At 44.3% G+C, this 16,139-nt stretch overlaps 1 protein-coding gene across 1 annotated transcript in view; it reads left to right on the top strand.

The window, feature by feature from the left end:
* LOC311232217 (potassium voltage-gated channel subfamily KQT member 5-like) overlaps positions 1–16,139 on the top strand; it is a 62,513-nt gene that overhangs the window by 27,827 nt on the left and 18,547 nt on the right. Inside the window, 6 exon segments of the mRNA XM_084318945.1 lie at positions 4,946–5,121; positions 6,415–6,540; positions 7,894–8,004; positions 8,340–8,435; positions 10,714–10,808; positions 14,811–14,837. Of these exon segments, the coding sequence (XP_084175071.1) occupies positions 4,946–5,121; positions 6,415–6,540; positions 7,894–8,004; positions 8,340–8,435; positions 10,714–10,808; positions 14,811–14,837 (631 nt within the window).

Genomic DNA, 16,139 nt, shown 5'->3' with positions numbered 1-16,139 from the left:
TAATGCAGTGTTCTTGCCTTGGGGTTGTAGATTTAAGTTGTCAGTGGAGGACACTTTTATAAAATTTTATACGCTAACCTTTTTCCCAAGGAGCACACAAAGAAATTTAGGAGCACAGTGTTTATTAACAAACTATTTATTACATGTATTATACTGTGCATGCATGTGTGCGTGTGTATGCATGCATACTAGGTCTATTTAGATATGTGTGTACTAAATTGTCAGATTTTAATCCAGATGATTTCTTATTTTTTTCTGGAGACTTCAATTGCACGAAGAATAACAGTTTAGATAGGAATCACAATGAACCCCATCCAGCTTCTCAAGGCAGCTTGTACACACACACACACACACACACACACACACATGGCTTGGTCGATGTGTGGAGGAGGTTTCATGGGAATGAGCGCCAGTATACATGATCTCATTGTATGACTTGACCATTTTTATAGTTTTAAGCATCATTTTAATGTTTTTTAAATGTGCAAAATATTGCCTGTTGGTTTTACAGACCATTCATTGGTAATGTGCAATGTCTTGATAAAGAATCTGTTGCCTAGAAGTGATTATTGGCATTTGAATTCAGCTTTGCTCCATGAAAAGGATTTTAGAGATGTTTTTAGTTTTTTTTGGGACATTTAGGAGTAGGAAAAACGAATTTTCTTCTCTTAGGCAGTGGTGGGACTGTGGCAAAATAGGGAAGTTGCCTCTTTTATTCTTAGAAAAGTTAATAGTCTTGGTCTTGATGTGTCTTTGTTTTTAACAGACCCGATGACTTTAAGACTAAATGCACTTCCTCCTTTTTATCAGGGGATTTTCAAGTCATGGACACTTTTCAAGTGTATAAGAACTGCACTGGTTACTGGAGGAGCCTCTTGTCCACGGTGCAAGAATGGACATAAGCGACAGTGGCAGCCCTGGGCTGACTGGACTGCTGTGTGCTACAGAAGTACAGTAGTATGCATTTTACATTTACATTACATTTAGTCATTTAGCTGATCCAAAGCTAAATCCAATTTATCCAAAGCGACTTACAAGTTTTGTACAACAAGACAGCAGGAAGGGTAAAACTCTATCAGCTGAGTAACAATGTTCATCAAAGTGTTGAGTGCTACAGTGGTGTAGGTTAGTATATTAGGACAAGTGCATGACAGTAAGGTTAGTTAGGGTTAGTTTAAATTTTTTTCAGATAATGATTGAAGAAGTGCGTCTTTAGTCGACGGCGAAAGATTGGACGGGTTTCGGCTGTCCTAACTGTGGTGGGCAGTTCGTTCCACCATTGTGGGGCAAGGACTGAGAATAGGCGACTTCTCTTTGATGACCCTCCCGGAGCTCGGACAGGAGTAGGTCTGAGGCGGCAAGAAGATGCAGAGCATAGGGGTCTTGTGAGTGTGTAGTTAGAGACCATTGACCAGAGGTAGGCGGGAGCCGTTCCCTTCGCTGCACGATATGCCAGGTCGAGGGCCTTGAAGCGGAGGCCTGGGACAACTGGTAGACATAGCAGGACCAGAGTTAAGATGCTCAGGCTGTGTGTTCTGTATTTGGCCTGAGGTCACAGCGCTATGCAACAAGGATGCTGGATCTCTGGAGACAGAGGTTGACTGGCAAGGAACTGGGCATGCTTAGCTTATACAGCAGTAGAGCAATAAAACCGAACAAACAGGAGGAGTTTCCAAATGTGTATCTGAGCCCTGTACTGGGCGAGATGTCTGGTCCTCTGCTTTCTATCAAGGATTCAAGTTTAACACTTTACAAAATGAACAGGAAGTCATGGTACAGAAACTGTAAAAATAATCAATAAGAAATGGATAAATAAAGAGTGGACACTGTATGGAGGAGCAGGCTGTGCAGGCTGTGTGCAGGCAGTGGCACTCAACCTGTGTGGAGGGTTTTATACAAGCCTCCTTTAAAATTCTGCATGGTGCTGTACAGGGCTTGACATTAACACCTGACCACCGGCCAAATGCTGGTAGAATTCGGCTGTGGCCGGTAACTCTGTCATTCTACCGGCCACAGTGGCCGGTGACTTTTTTTCTATGAAAAAAAAACACTGTAGTCTACAAAAGGCATCGGCAATAATTAAGTCAATCCAAGTAATGCTACATAATACTACAACTCCCACAACAATTCGGAAAAGTGCATTACCGGCCAGATCCTGGTAGTGGTGCTGTCTCGAGAATGGAGTACTCCTTGTTTTCAGACCAGATGTAAAAAATGTTCATTCAGGCCTACTTTTTCTGTTAGCGTGAGAAGCTATGCCTTCATCAGATCGCATGGAATACCTTTTGCGACGCCGAATTCAGTATGCAGTAAAGGAATATAGCATCAGCCAATGGACATATCGATCTACCAGATGGGGATCAATAACTGGGAAATCCTTTTTGGGATCCAACCGGCCACAGGTAAGAACGATTTCATGCTGATCAGGCCTTGTTAGCATAGCCAACCAGCCGATGAATGAATGAAAACTTTATTTAACAGATTGCAGAATGGGTACAATACAGTACGGCTCAATACACACAATTGTTAAGGGGATGCAGACCAGAGAAAGACGTTTGTCTTGTTTACATCAGAGTCCCCCATTTTCAATTTATAGTGACATTTATGACATACACAACATACATGACATCATGACATCATGACACATCAGTGTATGATGCTACAATAACGAATGCCGTTATTGGTAATCAATAATCAGAAACAACGTCCCCCACCCCCCCCCCCCCCCTTTCATGCATTCATGGTGGAACATGATACCGATCATATGCATTTAGATTTTAAACCTATTCATCATCACGCTATAAATGGGAACGTATTGATGAAAAAATTATTTAGTGTGGTGATTTTTGGCTGGTGAAAATGCTGAGTGGCTAGTGACTTTGGAAAACCACTAGCCACAGTGGCTAGTGAGCCAAAAAGTTAATGTCAAGCCCTGGTGCTGTAGCAGTGAACGCTTTTGTTTCTATCATAAACCCAGTGGTGGAGAATAAATGTCCTTTCTATAGGTTAATTGAGACCGTTTTTCATGCGTTTTTAGAGTGTAAATAGCTTTCAGGGCTATTTGAGATGCTCGCCGACATTTTCATGCATTTAGGTGAAACCTTTTCTGTTATCAGTTATATTTTTGGAGCAGGATATAAAAAAGATAATAAGAAAAAATGGCAACTGCGGCGGCTACGTGGCGCAGTGGGCAAGGCGCTCGCAACGAATGCTGGAGACTAGGCTCGAACAGGATGCCTCCTGTTCGAGCCCTGCTCTCCACATTGCTTTCAGTTTAGCTGGTCGTCCACAGTAATACACATTGGCCGTATTACGGGGAGGGAAACTGAAGGGTGGGGATAGGGCGTTGTGGACAGCGACTCCTACAGGTCGGTTGGTGCGCCTGCGCAGTAGAATCAAGAAGCGACGGGGGCGGGGCCCCTCCAAAGCCCAGACCCCCGACGCTGAAAGATCGAGCCGCACAGGTGAAAAGATGCGACGGCTGTTACCTCGAGTATCGGAGGGGACTCGTGCTATGTATGACTTAGTCCACATTGCAGCCGGCTTGTGGGAGGCAAGAAACAACGTTCAAAGACAGGGGAGGGTTGAATTGGACGATATGAAAATTGGGATGGGAGAAAAATAGAAAATGGGAGAAAAAGTGGATAAAAAAAAAATAATGGCAACTGCTTAACTTTCTGGTGGGGGAAGCTAAGCTTGCAGTCTATGTAAACAGGAGAAATAGAGTGGAAGATAAACCGGACCAGGATGCAGTATTAGTGTGGTGCTGTAAGTGTGAAGGCTATAGTCTGGCTGGAATTTAGGTTTTATAAAGCTATGGGCAATTTGGAGGCTTTTGCTCAGGAATGGGGTCATGGAAATGTAATCTGTGATGTCATTGATGGTGAATTGGTGTTTAACAACATTGTGAATATGTGAAATAAAATTTTTGTATTGTGGATTTTTACTTAGTACTTTATCTTTTTATCTTGTAGCTGTAAAGTCTTTTAAAAGCATTTTTAAAGGCTTTTGATACAGTACAAAATAAAGTACTTTTAAAAATCTAAAAAATCTCTCTCCCTCTCTCTCCTTCTCTCTCGCCCCCTCTCTCTTTCTCTCTCTTTCTCTATCTCTCTCTCTCTCTCTCTCTCTCCTCTCTCTCTCCTCTCTCTCTCTCTCTCTCTCTCTCTCTCTCTCTCTTTCTCTCACTCCTCCCCAGACATCATAGTCCTGATAGCATCGGTGGCCGTATTTTCGTATTGTTGTGTATTGTTTTTTTTTTATTATCTTGTAGCTGTAAATTCTTTTAAAGGCCTTTAATACAGTACAAAATAAAGTAGGCCTACTTTTAAAAATAAAAAAAAATATCTCTCCCTCTCTCTCTCCCTCTCTCTCTCTCTCCCTCTCTTTCCTTCTATCTATCCCTCTCTCCATCTGTCTCTCTCCTTCTATCTCTCTCCCTCTCTCTCTCCTTCTCTATCTCTCTGTCTCTCTCTCCCTTTCTCTCCTTCTATATCTCTCTCTCTCCTTCTGTCTCTCTCTCCCTCTCTCTATCTCTCTATATCCCTCTCTCTCTCTTTCCTTCTATCTATCCCTCTCTCTCCATCTGTCTCTCTCCTTCTATCTCTCTCCCTCTCTCTCTCATTCTCTATCTCTCTGTCTCTCTCTGTCTCTCTCTCTCTCTCCTTCTCTTATCTCTCTGTCTCTCGCTGTCTCTCTCTGTCTCTCTCTCCCTCTCTCTCTCCTTCTCTATCTCTCTGTCTGTCTCTCTCTCTCTCTGTCTCTCTCTGTCTCTCTCTCTCTCTTTCCTTCTATCTATCCCTCTCTCTCCATCTGTCTCTCTCCTTCTATCTCTCTCTGTCTCGCTCTCTCTGTCTCTCTGTCTCTGTCTCTCTCTCTCTCTCTCTCTCTCTCTCTCTCTCTCTCTCTCTCTCTCTCTCTCTCTCTCTCTCTCTCTCCTCCCCAGACATCATAGTCCTGATAGCATCAGTGGCCGTGGTCTCCGCAGGCAGCCAGGGCAACATCTTCGCCACCTCGGTCCTGAGGAGCCTCCGCTTCCTTCAGATCCTCCGCATGGTGCGCATGGACCGCCGGGGAGGAACCTGGAAGCTGTTGGGCTCTGTGGTCTACGCCCACAGCAAGGTGAGCTAGGCAGCACGCAGGAGGACACACACACACAAACACACACACACACACACACACACACACACACACACACACACACACACACACACACACACACACACAAACACACACACCTATGCATGCAAATTCACACTGTCTGTCTCCTCTCCCCTCCCTCCTCTCATCTCTTCTCTCCTTTCCTCTCCCAACCCCTCCCTCCTCTCATCTCTTCTCCCCTCCTATTTTCTCCTCTCCCCTCCTTTCCTCCCCTCCTCTCCTCTCCCATCCCTCCTCTTCTCTCCTCTCCCCTCCTTTCCTCATCTCCTCTCCTTTCCTTTCCTCCCCCCCTCCCCTCCCCTCCCCTCCTCCCCTCTCCTCTCCTCTCTCCTGTGTCCAAATATAGCATGCAAACGCACATCCTCTTCCTGAGAGCCACTTCATTAAAGGTCATTACGACATGTTTATGTATTTTTTAGTCTTTACACAACAGACCTGCCGGGTCAAAAGCAGATGTGTTCGGATGGCAAAATTGATCTCAAGAAGGTGCTGAATGAGCTGAAATTCCTCAAAGATGCAAATACAAATTATAATTTATATTCTCCTTTGTTTCATTACAATTTAGTCAAGCATAGTAACAGACACAATATTTCTGACACTGGGAATACATTCCCTGAGGACCATATTTATGTTCCTAGATACCAAGAACATGCAAACTGACCTTGTAGAAGTGGAGCAATCTTCCATTTACTTGGGCATGTACTTTTAGGCAGATTTTCTTAAAATATGGCTTCAGCTTAACAGGTTAACATCCTCTCCAAATTGATCCTCCAATCACAATTATCGATTCCAAGGGAAGCGACAGTTGATAAAATAATATACGGGGGGACAAGTATGGGTAGGGTAATAGTAGAAAGACAAAAATATAGGTTATAAAATTTTATCGCAATATAATAATATGTGAAAAATAGACAGTGTAAACAATAGAATGAACTCTGAAAAAAGAAATATGAGAGAAATAAACAGTATAATTTACAGTGTACAGAAATAAACAGTGTAAACAAAGGTGCAGATGAGGGTCTGCATGCCCTATCGGTTATATTATATGTTACAATAAAGTTTAGGCAATAAATCATTTTAATCTGAATATATACTATGATTAAGAGTAAAAGTAAACAGTATACACAAGGTACCCTGACTGCCATGATATATAAGTAATACGTTGTCGTCTGTAGATTGGAGGATCAAGACAAGAGGGCGGGGCTTGAGATGATGTCAATCGTATTGTCATGGTGTTTTGACCTCTGTCCACAGGAGCTGGTCACCGCCTGGTACATCGGGTTCCTGGTGCTCATCTTCTCCTCCTTCCTGGTTTACCTGGTGGAGAACAAGTTTAACAAGGAGTTTGCCACCTACGCCGACGCGCTGTGGTGGGGCACGGTGAGTCCTGAGTGTGGTGGGGCACGGTGAGTCCTGTGGTGGGGCACGGTGAGTCCTGAGTGTGGTGGGGCACGGTGAGTCCTGTGGTGGGGCACGGTGAGTTCTGTGGTGGGGCACGGTGAGTCCTGAGTGTGGTGGGGCACGGTGAGTCCTGTGGTGGGGCACGGTGAGTCCTGAGTGTGGTGGGGCACGGTGAGTCCTGAGTGTGGTGGGGCACGGTGAGTCCTGAGTGTGGTGGGGCACGGTGAGTCCTGAGTGTGGTGGGGCATGGTGAGTCCTGAGTGTGGTGGGGCACGTTGAGTCCTGAGTGTGGTGGGGCACGTTGAGTCCTGAGTGTGGTGGGGCACGGTGAGTCCTGTGGTGGGGCACGGTGAGTCCTGAGTGTGGTGGGGCACGGTGAGTCCTGTGGTGGGGCACGTTGAGTCCTGAGTGTGGTGGGGCACGTTGAGTCCTGAGTGTGGTGGGGCACGTTGAGTCCTGAGTGTGGTGGGGCACGTTGAGTCCTGAGTGTGGTGGGGCACGTTGAGTCCTGAGTGTGGTGGGCCACGGTGAGTCCTGAGTGTGGTGGGGCACGGTGAGTCCTGTGGTGGGGCACGGTGAGTCCTGAACATGGCCTATTGTGGAGGAAAATAGCCGGAGCCAAGGCTGTACCTCAGTCAAAATATAGACTTAGTTAACACAGATTTATTTAACTCAAACAGAGTAAATCAAGAGTTCTGCTGGATGACTCCATGAAATTACTGGCCTCGTAAACCCCAAAGAGAGCTCCAGGATCGTGTTAACGACGTAGCCCTTTATACCAGGATAAAAGGAGTGTGGCCAGGTGAGAGATAGGAAGGAGTTAGGAGGGTTGGGGAGGGGAGGAGTTGGACAGGAGCTAGGAAGGGGGAGAAGGGGGTAGACAAGGGGGGATGTTTAAGGTGGGGAAGTGTATTTGAGTAGACGGCCTTCCACCACACTATATACCTGCCTCCTCTTTCCAGACTCACTGTCACAAATAGTTTGCCTTGGCTGCAGTGGCCGGTGAGTCTTTCATCGCTATTGCTGTTCCTTCAGCATATTTGATGTTTGATGTTCGAGGTGTTGTTTCCAGGGCAACAGGAGAAACCAGATAGATAAATAGCTGTGTACGCTTTTTTACCTCAGGTTTGTTTTGTTCCTTTTGTATATATTATATTTATAAAGCAATTTTGTTGTTGCTGTCTCTTCACAATAATAGCATTTTCTTCTAGTCTGTTTGTGGTATGCACGGAGGTTTGGTAGCTGCTTCATTAGTCTTGCATAGCTCCATTATGTTTAGTCTTTTCTAATCGCTTGCCAGTCAGACATTCTCTCATCATTGTGTCTTCCCAGATCACCTTGACAACCATCGGCTATGGGGACAAGACACCAAAGACGTGGACAGGGCGGATGCTGTCTGCTGGGTTTGCCCTCCTGGGCATCTCCTTCTTCGCCTTGCCAGCAGTGAGTGGGCATGCCAACAGAGAGATGAATTCTGGGGCATGCGGTCCATTTAACAATGTTGTTGGTGCAAACGGATATTTGCCTCTTTGTTCAATACTTCACAGCATCTCCTGCTAGTCAGTCTGCTGCTCACTAAATCAGACACATTTACTGAAACGTATTCTGTCAGATAGTAAGCCTAAATGCCCAAATTCTAAATGGACCCCCAACCATTTTACAACAAAGCTGGGTACATGTTCTAATAACAAAGACGTTTTATTTTTCTGCACCCTAATGAAACTGATGAGCCGTTGACACAAAATGGAGGGTGAAGTTCCTCTTGGTATTTCTTCTAGGGTATCCTGGGCTCCGGCTTTGCCCTGAAGGTCCAGGAACAGCACAGACAGAAGCACTTTGAGAAGAGGAGGAATCCAGCAGCCTGTCTCATCCAGGTAAAGCAGACAATCTATTCCCTTTCAATCTCGTCTGAAACAAGAAGCTCAGCGCTGTACCTGAATACCGCTAGATGATTGTTGTCCCACAAATAGATTTTTCTTTCAAGTATCTTTTCTAAAAACACACTTGAGTAAAAGTAAAAAAGTACTTATTTTAAATGTACTTAAGTACTAAAAAGTAAAAGTTTTTTTTTTTTAAAGGGATAGACCAGAGGTCTAACTCATTCCATCGTGGGCCAAGTTTACATTTTAACTATACATTGCACCAGGTGAGTTAGTTGAAGAGGTGAGCCAATTAGTGAAATCATCAGCTGGTGTTTAGACAATGCTGAAATGAAAGAACAGAGGACACTTTTTTTTGCATACAAATTATTTAATGCACTTCTCCATTGAAGGTAAACTAACATGGACGGCATTCACATCACAGCCTGAATAATATCACAATATTAACCACAGCATACTGGATTATCCTGAATAATATCACAATATTAAAGACAGAATACTGGAGTACCCTGAATAATATCACAATATTAACCACAGCATAATGCGGATCTGACTGTCTATAGCAGGTGTTTAATCAAAGATCCCCGCTTTCTAGTGTTGCACAAGGACCAATCAGCATGGGTATGGGCGGGTTCATTTTCCATTGATGGGGATTTGATTGGCTGTTTACCTGCAGTCGCAGGATTAATAACGTTAACGTCCGTTCGGCCAGATAAACAATTAAAATATACTAATTAAAATGGTTGGACCTGTGAGATTTGTACTTTGTACTTTGTAGGTCTGCATTTTAAATGTAAGGAGTAAAAAGTATGTTTTTTTTCTCTGAAATGTAATGGAGTAAAAGTACAAAGTATACAAACCTAATAATACTTGAGTAAAGTACAAATCCCCCAAAACAGTACTTAAGTATTGTAATTAAGTACAATTACTCAAGTACTTTACACCCCTGATTGTCAGCATATAATGATGAAAGCTCTAAACAATGTTGTCATTATTATCCAGTTCATCTTTTCCCCCTCTGGACTCTCTAAACACACAGCATGAAGGTCCTCCAGCTATGTGCCCACTACCCTCCTTTCCATACATCCCTCTCCTCTTTTGAGGTTCTGTACCTTCTCTGTGTCCTCCTTGTCCTCCATGGTGTCCAGCTTGTTCAGAGAGAAGCAATGACCCCCAAGAGATCCATTCAACAACCCCCCCCCTTCTCATTTCTACTCCATGCACGCCTTTCTTTCTCATCTGGAGTGTTAGTCTCTGAGCCTCACTTTGAGCTTCCTCACTTTGAGCTTCCTCATCTGTAGTTTTAGTGGCTCTCTGAGCCTCACTTTGAGCTTCCTCATCTGTAGTTTTAGTGGCTCTCTGAGCCTCACTTTGAGCTTCCTCATCTGTAGTTTTAGTGGCTCTCTGAGCCTCACTTTGAGCTTCCTCATCTCTGGCTCCATTATGCTGCCTGTCCTCTTCATCGCCTACTTTTTCCTGCTTCCCCCACATCGTCTTCTTCCCCTCCACCCTCTTTTCTCCATAACTTCCTCCCCCACACCCCCCCCCCCCCTCTTCCATCCCTCAGCCCCCCCTCTCCTCCTGTCTTCTCCCTCCTTCCCTTCCTCCTCCCTTTCAACGTCTCTTCTCCATACCGTCCGGTCCCCTTCCCTCTTTGCACCAGGCTGCATGGTGTTATCGCTCCACGGTCAGCGGTGCAGGCCGTACCTGGACGCCACGCGGTGCCACTCTGGGAGCCCCCTGCCCTCCGACAGGCATGTATCCAGACACAGACGTCTGACACACCTGTTGTTTTGGTCTCACTAATCACCTTTTCTTATTTGCTTGTCCCCCCCCCCTCCCTCTCTCTCTCTCTTTCTTTTCGATCTCTCCTCTTATTATTATTCTCCCTCCTCCTCCCCACGCCCTCCTTGTCCTGTCTTTTATTTCTATATATTTTTTTGTTTGTTTGTTTGTTTGTTTCCTCCTTTTTGTTTTCTCCTCTCCTATCCTCTCCTCTCCTCTCCTCTCCTCTATTCTCCTCTCCTCCCCTCATTTCCTCCCCTCCTCTCCTCTCCCCTCTTTTCCTCCCCTCCCACCTCCTCTCCCCTCCTCTCTTCTCCTCTCCTCTCCTCTCCTCTCCTCTCCTCTCCTCTCCTCTCCTCTCCTCTCCTCTCCTCTCTTCTCTTCTCTTCTCCCCTCCTCCTTCCCACTCCCTCCTTGTCTCATTTTCGGTTATTTTGTTTTGCTCTTGTGTTTCTCTTCCTCTTGGTGTTGTGTCTTCTGCACACAGTGTGTCTGGCGTAGTTATTCAGCTGATGAGAACTCGGTGTCCATCGCCACCTGGAAGCCTCACTTGAAGGCATTGCACACCTGCAGCCCTACCAAGTAGGTACAACTACGTCAGCTTGTGTCTGCGTTCGGTGTCTGTGTCCCTCTAAGCAATATTTTACTTTGTTTCCCAATGATATAACTTATAAATGTTGTTGTCTTTTTTGATTATCATACTGTTTGAGGCCTCTCAGTCCAACTCAATGCGTTTGTCTTGCTTTATTGCATTCCCCTATTCATTCTCTCTCTAAATGCATGTTACCATATTGAAGGTCTATGCTAAATGTATGTTACCATATTGAAGGTCTATGCTAAATGTATGTTACCATATTGAAGGTCTATGCTAAATGTATGTTACCATATTGAAGGTCTATGCTAAATGGATGTTACCATATTGAAGGTCTATGCTAAATGTATGTTACCATATTGAAGGTCTATGCTAAATGTATGTTACCATATTGAAGGTCTATGCTAAATGCATGTTACCATATTGAAGGTCTATGCTAAATGCATGTTACCATATTGAAGGTCTATGCTAAATGTATGTTACCATATTGAAGGTCTATGCTAAATGTATGTTACCATATTGAAGGTCTATGCTAAATGTATGTTACCATATTGAAGGTCTATGCTAAATGCATGTTACCATATTGAAGGTCTATGCTAAATGTATGTTACCATATTGAAGGTCTATGCTAAATGTATGTTACCATATTGAAGGTCTATGCTAAATGTATGTTACCATATTGAAGGTCTATGCTAAATGCATGTTACCATATTGAAGGTCTATGCTAAATGCATGTTACCATATTGAAGGTCTATGCTAAATGCATGTTACCATATTGAAGGTCTATGCTAAATGCATGTTACCATATTGAAGGTCTATGCTAAATGGATGATCAAGACAGATACTACATTTTCAACTTAGTGAAATTCAAACCCTTAGTTTAGTAGACATTAAAAAAAGGCTTCAAATTTCACAAAGTTAGCTGATGTGAGCTAATACTTCACGACTTCACAGGATTCACGACTGGACTCTCTATTTTCACGCCATTTCACCTTGGGGGACAGTTGTTCATGAACTCTAACCCTGGAGACCTCAAGTCTAAGCCTAACAGCAACCCTGGAGACCTCAAGCCTAAGCCTAACTGTAACCCTGGATATCTCATGCCTAAGCCTAACTGTAACCCTGGATATTTCATGCCTAAGCCTAACTGTAACCCTGGATATTTCATGCCTAAGCCTAACAGCAACCCTGGAGACCTCAAGCCTAACTGTAACCCTGGATATCTCATGCCTAAGCTTAACTGTAAGTCTTGGGACCTCAAGCCTGAGCCTAACTGTAACCCTGGATATCTCATGCCTAAGCTTAACTGTAAGTCTTGGGACCTCAAGCCTGAGCCTAACTGTAACCCTGGATATCTCATGCCTAAGCCTAACTGTAACCCTGGATATCTCATGCCTAAGCATAACTGTAACCCTGGATATCTCATGCCTAAGCATAACTGTAACCCTGGATATCTCATGCCTAAGCATAACTGTAACCCTGGATATCTCATGCCTAAGCCTAACAGCAACCCTGGAGACCTCAAGCCTAAGCCTAACTGTAACAGGTTGTAGTTGGAGGACCCATGTGCAGGACAACAGAGGCAGAGGCAGCTGAGGAGTAGAACCCAAACTGGGTGTATTTAATAATAAAGTCAGACAGGCAGGATACAGGCAGGATACAGGCAGGATACAGGTAGGATACAGGCAGGATACAGGCAGGATACAGGTAGGATACAGGCAGGATACAGGTAGGATACAGGCAGGCAGATGAGAACTCACAGGCTAGTCTAACCACTAAACAGACAGAACAAGTAGAGGCTAATAAAGACAGACAGGTACACACAGCATACTCATGGGCAAACATTGACTAATGACTGGACAACCCTGAACAGGGGAAGCAGACATATATACAGATGGGGGAAGGATTGCAAATAGGAAACACCTGGTTAGATTACCAACGAGAAACAGCCGGGAGAAGACGAGACACAAACATAGAACTGCAGGACCTAGACAGGAAATATACTACATGTAGAACAGCAGGAACTAGACAGTGAAACACGAGGAGGATTAGAGAGACACAAAAAGGGCGGAGCGGATACGTCACAGCTGTGACACCAACCTCAACCGGTTGTTATTTTTGTGAAATGGCGTGAAAATAGGCTGTTTCGTTTAGGACTGGACCCAACATGGTGGGATAGCCATCTTCACAGCCTAGAAGATTGATCTCAAAGGTCAATTCAAGTTTCAAGCTTGCTTTTATTGTATTGTATTCACAATTGTCTCCATCTCTGTATCTGATTCAAATCTGTCAGGTACCCAATTGGCTGATGATTTTGTGCCGTCACTTTGAGAAAATATGACTGCAATTTTAGCAATCATCCCCCGTGACGCATCCACTTATGGCATTAATCATCGTCTAAATTATTAAATGTATTTAGTATTTAATGTGCAGCGCTGCTGTCTCTTAATTGCATGGCCAATGAGCAGTGATTGCTGAGCCCGTCTGATTGGAAGATACAGTATTATATATATACAGTACATGTAGATATGGACCTTTTGGGAAATATTGGGAAAGTAATCAGCTGAAAGCACATGGAGGAATATACAAAGCTTGACATTGTAACGCACACACATCACAGACACACAGACCAGTGTTGTAGTCAAGTTGTAATCTCGAGTCCGAGTCGAGTCTCTAGTCCCCAGTGTTCGAGTCCGAGTCCAAGTCCGAAGAGCACGAGTCGACTCCGCATTACCCTAGTCCGAGTCCAAGTCATCAAGGTTGAGTCCACTCCACTCTGGCCGTCAAAGAGCTGACATACAAATACAAAAAGGTCTACATTAAACATAAATGGTTCACGGTCACCCCTGAAATTAAGTAATGTTACGGTATTAATATAGCCATCAATATCTTATGCCAAATGATTAGGGCCTATTACAAAATAAATAAATAACTGTATTTATCAATTAACAAATCCGAGTCCTCGTCTGCACCTTCCGAGTCCGAATGTAGTCAATGCTCGAGTCCAAGACCGAGTCACGAGTCCTGAAAGTCCTGGACTCAAGTACTACAACCAGGGGCGTAGCTGGGGGGGGGGGGGGGGGGGGGGTAGCTTAGGATGATTCCAAGGGCCCAGCACTGGGGGGGGCCCAAAATATTTTTTTTTTTTTTTACTAGACATCACTCAGGTGTATTATTGATGCTCTCATTGAAACTATGCTTGTTTCTGAAGTGTGTGTGTGTGTGTGTGTGTGTGTGTGTGTGTGTGTGTGTGTGTGTGTGTGTGTGTGTGTGTGTGTGTGTGTGTGTGTGTGTGTGTGTGTGTGTGTGTGTGTGTGTGTGTGTGTGTGTGTGTGTGTGTGTGTGTGTGTGTGTGTGTGTGTGTGTGAGATATATAGAGAGAGAGGGGGGGCTTTGGTAGACTATTGCATTGGTCCATTCATTGAAGATGAACGCAATGCGACATCCTTTACTAGGCTCACCCACCAACAGTGCAGGTGCTGAACTGCTGATCCGAATGTATAGGTAAAAACCATATTATGCGTTTTCATCAATAAAAAAATGGCCAAAAAAAATTCCACTCGCATTCACTGGGGGCCTACAAATACATTCTTTCATGGGGCCCAGAATCTGGAGCTACACCCCTGACTACAACACTGACTCACACACATCACAGACACACACACACACACACACACACACACAGATAAGGAATTTAAACTTAATCACATTAGTAATAATTCTAGTTATTGCTTTCTCATTTTCTGAGCGTTTTCCAGTGCTGCACCGACATGCATGTGTTTACCTCTGGAGTGCGTCTCCTATATGTCTCTGTGCTCTGTGCGCCCTGGCCCAGATCGCATGTGGTTAGATGGAACAGTTGATGGCAATTCCTTCAATGGAAAATCACACTGACTTTATTATTTATTCAATGACGACTTGAATGTTTTCAACAAGTTCATGTTCTCATATCTCCCATTTTGTCTCTCCTTTTTCTCTCTTATCGCCTGAAGGAAGGACCAGGGAGAGTCCACCACAAGGTTGGTGACACTTGGCTTTGACACAAGTCTTTTTCAGCCAACACTTTGCATGCCGCGTTGCAGTATACTGTCTAATGTCGATGCACCAGGATGTCTCCTCCAGCCTGTAGGCGTAAGGCCACTGGTAGAGACACGTTGGCCTGCTAATGGAAGCTTTAACACGAGCAGGAGTGTGACTCATCACTTTACCTTCCCTCCAGGCATCCTTTCTATCCTTCGCCTGTTGCCTCTTCACAGCCCCCCACCCCCCCACCCCACCCCACCCATCATCTTCCTCTTGCTCAGGTTTGAGTCTGTTTAGGTCCTTTGTCACTACCCCCTTGCCTCAGGACTAGGGGGCGACAGTGGCTCAGAAGGTAGAACAGTCGTCTGGTAATCAGAAGGTTCCCGGTTCGATTTTGGCTTTTCCCGGCAGCGTGTAGAAAGTGTCCTTGATCAAAACACTTGCATGGTTGCCTCCGCCATCGGTGTGTGAAGGGGTGAATGCGAGGTATAAGTTGTAAAGTGCTTTGGATAAATGCAAAAAAAGTCAATTTATTCGTTTTTTTTACATGGTAATATTTCTTGGTGTATTTCAGTGTTCATCAAACAAAAAACGATTTTTCTTTATGCAGTGTTAAAATTTGTCAGAGATTAAAGGGGAGAGTGTTATGTGATGCTACATGTTGTTACACAATGCTAAGTGCATGTGTGTGTCTCCAAAACCTAATGGAAATTACTGTAAAAATAGACTTTCTTTCTTTTTTTTTTTTTTATTGAGAATAGAATGAGAATAAGGTATAATAAGGTATAGAGGATTATCTCCTCAGAAATATGTCTCGTTACTGAGAAATCCAAACTATCTGATAAGTCAGTAGAACACAAAAAAAGAAAAAAAAGAAAACTATTGACCAAAACCTTTGAGAGTAGACAATATCTTTGCATGGCCAAGGACAGTAGTCCCCCGCCACAACCTTGAGTACACACACACACACACACACACACACACACACACACACACACACACACACACACACACACACACACACACACACACACACACACACACACACACACACACACACACACACACACACACACACACACACACACACACACACACACACACACAGAGAGAGCTGCACTGCAACATCCAGGGACGGAATATAAAAGTACTGTCCAACCGGGGTGGTCTTCAAAAGCCCACAGGGAGGCTGTCGGAAAGGTTAGCGTCCTCTCGATTTACGATGATGTCCTCCTGTTGACAAGGGGCAGCGGTATTTGAATGGTTAAATGGAGGATATCAACACGAAGTGTGTGAGT

Source organism: Notolepis coatsorum (genome assembly GCF_963971535.1).
Source record: "Notolepis coatsorum genome assembly, chromosome: 7".
Classification (NCBI taxonomy): domain Eukaryota; kingdom Metazoa; phylum Chordata; class Actinopteri; order Aulopiformes; family Paralepididae; genus Notolepis; species Notolepis coatsorum.
This window is presented reverse-complemented; position numbering and strand designations above follow the sequence as displayed.